The sequence below is a fragment of the Nicotiana tomentosiformis genome, chromosome 12 (genome assembly GCF_000390325.3).
Source record: "Nicotiana tomentosiformis chromosome 12, ASM39032v3, whole genome shotgun sequence".
NCBI classification, from domain to species: Eukaryota; Viridiplantae; Streptophyta; class Magnoliopsida; order Solanales; family Solanaceae; genus Nicotiana; species Nicotiana tomentosiformis.
Genome location: NC_090823.1, coordinates 123,185,631 through 123,191,204, shown reverse-complemented (window position 1 = coordinate 123,191,204; position 5,574 = coordinate 123,185,631). Strand labels below are relative to the sequence as shown.

At 38.9% G+C, this 5,574-nt stretch overlaps 1 protein-coding gene across 5 annotated transcripts; it reads left to right on the top strand.

Annotated features, from left to right (window-relative positions):
• The first annotated feature begins 667 nt into the window (after positions 1 to 667).
• LOC104086400 (LEAF RUST 10 DISEASE-RESISTANCE LOCUS RECEPTOR-LIKE PROTEIN KINASE-like 2.1) lies at positions 668 to 5,060 on the top strand. 5 transcript variants are annotated; one of them, XM_009590645.4, is made up of 3 exons: positions 668 to 1,516; positions 2,570 to 3,840; positions 4,751 to 5,060. In XM_009590645.4, the coding sequence occupies exons 1-2, from the start codon at positions 754 to 756 to the stop codon at positions 3,733 to 3,735; spliced, it is 1,929 nt and encodes a 642-aa protein (XP_009588940.1). In that variant the 5' UTR covers positions 668 to 753; the 3' UTR covers positions 3,736 to 3,840; positions 4,751 to 5,060. The 5 variants fall into 5 exon arrangements, 1 of the variants encoding a protein (XP_009588940.1); XR_011412805.1 differs by lacking the exon at positions 2,570 to 3,840 and adding an exon at positions 2,326 to 2,357 and having other exon boundaries at positions 1,378 to 1,516; XR_011412803.1 differs by lacking the exon at positions 2,570 to 3,840 and adding an exon at positions 2,112 to 2,357 and having other exon boundaries at positions 1,384 to 1,516.
• Positions 5,061 to 5,574: the final 514 nt, after the last annotated feature.

Here is a 5,574-nt window from a genome sequence, read left to right as displayed (position 1 = left end):
GTATAGATACTCAATGTTGAATGCGTTTACAGAAATAATAGTCATTCTTCTTATAGTGGAGAAAACCCTACTTTGGATATAAAAAATACATAGTGGGGATCCCATGATAGATTAGTTAATTAGTTTTTCCTTAATCCTCGCCGAGATTCTCTCCCTTAGTGCAGCTATATCGGCTCTTGTCTCTTAGCTCGATCTTGGTCGGACTTGGTATTGGTCGATCTCCAGATTTCGAGCTCGATATTGACTCGGACTTGGTATTGACTCGGGCCCGGTATTGGTCGGTCTCTGGCTCTTGAGCTCGACAACACTACTTCATATCATAGATCGATATTGATATCGAGCTCCGTACTGATCGGTCCCTGAATCTTGAGCTCGATAGCCTGGCTGCAGATCTCATCTCGATATTATGAAGACGATCTTCGGTCCATTATGTTCCAATCTTAACTAATCATACGAATGTCAAAACCGATTTTGACCGTATACAACATTCCTTTATTCCCATGAATAAATTATTGAAATTTCATCTTGTCTTTCTTTACTGATCACAATTACGATCACTTTCAAACCAAATTTGTCTGGATCCTATATATATGTGACTGTCTTGACTATAAGGTATGGAAGAGAAATTTAGCTACCAAAATCGAAGTTTGCTACTAATTTCTCTATGACTAAGTCAATTATAAGAAATATAATATTTAATATTCTTAGCTACATGTAAACCACAATACTCAGTATTGCATTTCATCAAACATCATGTGTCCAAGTCAATTATTTTCCTTCCTCTTTGTCCTTCTCCTTCTTCTCTTCATCAACTCCAGTGGAGCTAATACTAATACTAGTACGTCCTTTGCATATTGCCCTTCCTCTATCTGCCATGGAATTAACATTTCATATCCTTTTGACAGCTTCACATCTCCACTTTACTGTGGTTATCCAGGATTTGGGATCCACTGCTCTCAAACCGATCCAATTCTTAACATTTCAAATGTTTCTTTCGCCGTTAAACACATAAATTACACCACGTACTCCCTTACCCTGGAAGATATTGATGCTTTTGATAGCAGAGATTGCCCCAGGGCACATCATAACCTCACTCTGGGAGATTTGCCATTGAAATATTCAGAGCTTGATCTAAACCTTACTTTCTATTTTAACTGTATCAATTCGCTTTCATCTGGTCGTTCGTTAGATTGCTTAAATTCAGGTGGAAACAAGTCATATTTATATATTGAGGATAATGAGCCGGATCATTTGAATTGGTACGGAATTTGTGAGAAGAAAGTGGTGGCGACGGTGATGGACAGTGGGTGGATTCGAGAACTCGGTGCGGTCATAGATGAGGAGTTGAATAGACGACTTGTTGCGGCTATGAAGGAGGGGTTCGTGCTGGACTGGGGGGTCGCAACGGAGTGCGGCAAGTGTGAGGCATCAGAGGGGCGTTGTGGTTACGACAATTCAACCAACGAGTCCTTGTGCTATTGCAAAGATGGCACCCTAAAGTTTGATCACTGCAACGGTACGTTTTCTTTCCGATGGATTTTACACAAATAACCTACCATATTTATTATTTACTTTTTGTATCCATATACGTTAATTATACACATGTAATACATAAATTATACATCCACCGGCTATTTTTAGTTTAAGTGGTTAGGTGAGCGATTATTTGGGTTAAATCTTACTGATTACTTTAAGAGCCGTTTGGACATAAGAATTTTTTTACTTTTTTTCGAAATCAGTGATTGGCCATAAAATTTCAATTTTTATTGGAAAATGAATTTTAAAATTTTTCGAAAATTTGAAAAACTCCACCAAAATCTATTTTTCAAAATTTTCACTCACATTACTCACAAAAATTTAAAAACAACCCAAAATTATATTTATTTCCAAACACAACTCTAATTATATCAATGATGAATTTATATGCATTTAAAAAGACCAACCCCAAACAAGAACACGCCTTCATGGTAATTCTAGAAATTATTAGTTTAAATCCATGTTTGACCACATTTATTCATTGAGTAGAAAATATCTCCGTAATTCCTAGATTAAAAAAGAAGGGAAGTATCCCTTATTAATGACTTTCTTTCTGTTGTGTATTGATCATGTAGGAAAAAATGTGTCAGACAGGTGATAGCAGTTGAGTGGTTATACTTTATTGAGATACATTAATTATTGTTTAGTATCAGATTATCACCTGAAACGGAGCCTTGGCGTAACTGGTAAAGTTGTGGTCCGGCCCTTCCCTGGTAAAACAATAGCGGGAGCTTAGTGCACCAGGCTACCTTTTTTTTTCCGGATAATAACTTTATGTCTCCGTTTCAGGAAGAAACAGAACCGACTGAAGCTTGGAATAGGTGAATATTGTTTTAACTTGTACACCTTAATTTTATCTTATTATCCTCCTCTGCTCAAGAATTCTCAAGAAAATTCCAATAAACATTTCTTCTTGCAGCAGTTGGTGCAGCTGCATTTACTGTTCTGAGACTAAGCTTACTTCACAAAACTAGTTTATGTGATATTGATCGTTTCCTCAAATACCTTATTTTCTTCTTTTGTCCGTTTATAGCATTATCTGCGGCGGTTGGGGCTGCAATAGCTGTAACCTGCTGCTTGATGTGCTTCTTCCGATTTAGGAAAACAAGGGCAGCCCGGTGCACTATGCTCCCGCTATGCGCGAGGTCCAGAGAAGGGCCGGACCACAAGGATCTATTGTACGCAGAAGATCGGATTGTCGATGCCTTCCTGAGACAGTATGGATCTTTAGCCCCAACGGCATATAGCTATTCAAACATTAAGAAAATGACAAATTCCTTTAAGGAGAAACTTGGAGAAGGGGGTTATGGAGGGGTTTACAAAGGTAACCTTAATGGCCATCCCGTTGCTGTGAAGATCTTAAAGGCGACTGAGGGGAATGGAGAAGATTTCATTAACGAAGTTGCAAGTATTAGTCGAACTTCTCATGTCAACATAGTTACTCTGGTGGGATTTTGTTTGAATCGTCGGGAAAAAGCTTTGATTTATGAATTCATGCCAAATGGATCTCTTGATAAACACATATACGACGAAAATTTGAAATTGGGATGGGAAATGTTGTACAAAATTGCACTAGGGATAGCTCGAGGACTGGAGTATTTGCATAGAGGATGCAACTCACGAATTTTGCATTTCGACATAAAACCTCACAACATTCTTCTTGACGAGGACTTTTGCCCCAAGATATCTGATTTTGGTTTAGCAAAATTATGTACTCGAAAAGAGAGCATAATGTCCACATTAGAAGCTCGAGGAACCATTGGTTACATAGCTCCAGAGGTGTTCTGTAGAAATTTCGGAGGAGTATCACACAAATCTGATGTTTATAGCTACGGAATGATGGTTCTCGAAATGGTTGGAGGAAGAAAGAACTACAGTGCTGAAAGAAACAATCAAAGTGAAATATACTTCCCACGTTGGGCTTATCAACGAATTTTACTAGATGAAGAACTAAATATAAGAGATAGAATTACCAATGAAGAAAAACAGATTGCAAAGAAAATGATATTAGTTGGTTTGTGGTGCATCCAAACAGATCCTTTGCAAAGGCCAGCAATAGGTAAGGTAATAGAAATGTTAGAAGGTAGTTTGGAGGCCTTGCAAATCCCCCCAAAACCTTTCATTTGTTCTCCTTCACAATCAGAAGGATCACCATTGACCACAAAGCCCTTCTTATTTTCTAGTTCAACCATTGTATAGTTTGCAGAAGAGAATTTTGGACATAGTTTAATCATAATCTAATATTCATGAAGAAATTACAAAGATGAATTTGGCGAGCTTCTCTCTTCCATGAGAAAAAAAGAGGTTATTTTTCCATCTTTTATCAAGTTTCATGTATTCCTTCTAATTTTCATAAACTTTGCACTGCTCCTTCTCTCTATTTGCTTTATAATTCATCAAGTGTTGATCCAACCGCTGGAAATCCAATTACGATATTGTCAAAATTGCAGCAGAGGAAAATAAAAATAATCTGAATTGGGATTCAATTCATTGACACTGAAGTTGGTAACTTTCTTTTTTTTTTTCAGAAGAAAAAAAAAATAGTTCGATCAAAAACTAAAAGGTGTATTTCTATTGAAAATTCTGACCCAAAATTTCTGCTTCAAATATGATATTGTTCGGTTTTTGTTTTGTTGCTTCACCTTTGTTGAACTTGTTGGTTTATTCTTTCCTCCGCTAATTACTCTACTCTTTCCTCATGAGCATTTTCATTTACGTGAGTTGTCCGTGCAGCACGTGAGTTGTCCGTGCAGATTAAAGCGCTTGGGTTGTAGGAGCCCCTCCGGAGTCTGAACACCCCCAGTGAGCGCAGGTACCTACTGAGTGTGAGTGCCGAGTGCTGAACGATTGTGAGGTATGAGTGATTGTGTGGCTTGAGTGATTGTGAGGCTTGAGTGATTGTGAGGTTGGAGTGATTGGGAGGACTGAGTGATGTTAGCCCGAGGGGCAGTACATGTTTTAATCATCCATGCTCATAGTTGCTTTGTGTCCTTGTTTGAGAACCGTTGAAATATATTTCTGATTGTCTTACTTGAACTTGATTTAAACAAACTGATTCGACTTAAACTCTGGTTGCATAGCATGTCGTACTTTAATAAATTCTTGTGATATGAACGGTACCTGCATTTAACTCGTCACTACTTCTCAGTCTTTATTTACTTATGTTGCTTACTCAGTTGGTGTACTCATGTTACTCCTTGCACCTTGTGTGCAGATCCAGGCATTTTTGGTCACAGTAGCGGCTGTTGATATTCTTGTAGCTGATCATTGGAGTTAGCAAGGTAGCTGCCTGGCGATCGCAGCCTTGTTTTCTTCTTCTTTATCTTCCCATTAGTTGTATTTTGGATTTTTCCCAGACTATGTTAGTCTTGTTGTCGGACCAGTTTTTAGTAGTTGCTAATGACTCAGTGACACCCTGATGTTTGGGGCTTTTCATTCCGCATTTATATTTTTTTGAGTTCAACCCTTGTTTTTTTTATGAAATTCTGCTATACAAGACGCCTTTTGGCATATCTTTGAATGAATTGTTGTAGTATTGTGGGAGTCGATTATCCTAGTACCATCGATAGGTGCCATCACGACAGGTTTGAGTTTAGGGTCGTGACAAGTTGGTATCAAAGCCTAGGTTACATAAGTCTTATGAGTTATGAGCGGGTTTAGTAGAGTCTTGCGGATCGATACGGAGACGTCTGTACTTATCTTCGAGAGGCTACAGAACCTTTAGGAAATCTCACATTCTTGAATTCTTGTCGTGCGAATCTGTTAATACTGGTAACTAAACTTCTGTTGTTTCATTCTCTCACAGATGGTGAGGACTTGTACTATCGGTCAGGATGGACAGCCACCAGTACAACCAGCCAGGGCCGTGAGAGGCCGAGGTCGTGGTAGAGGCTGTGGTGGGGGCAGATGTGCAGCCCGCACAACAGTTGGGGCAGTACTTGCAGACCCACCAGTTTTCCCAGATCATGATCAGATTCCAGTTGTTGATGCACCAGCTCAGGCACCACATGTGCCTATTGTGATTTCAGGCCTTCAGGA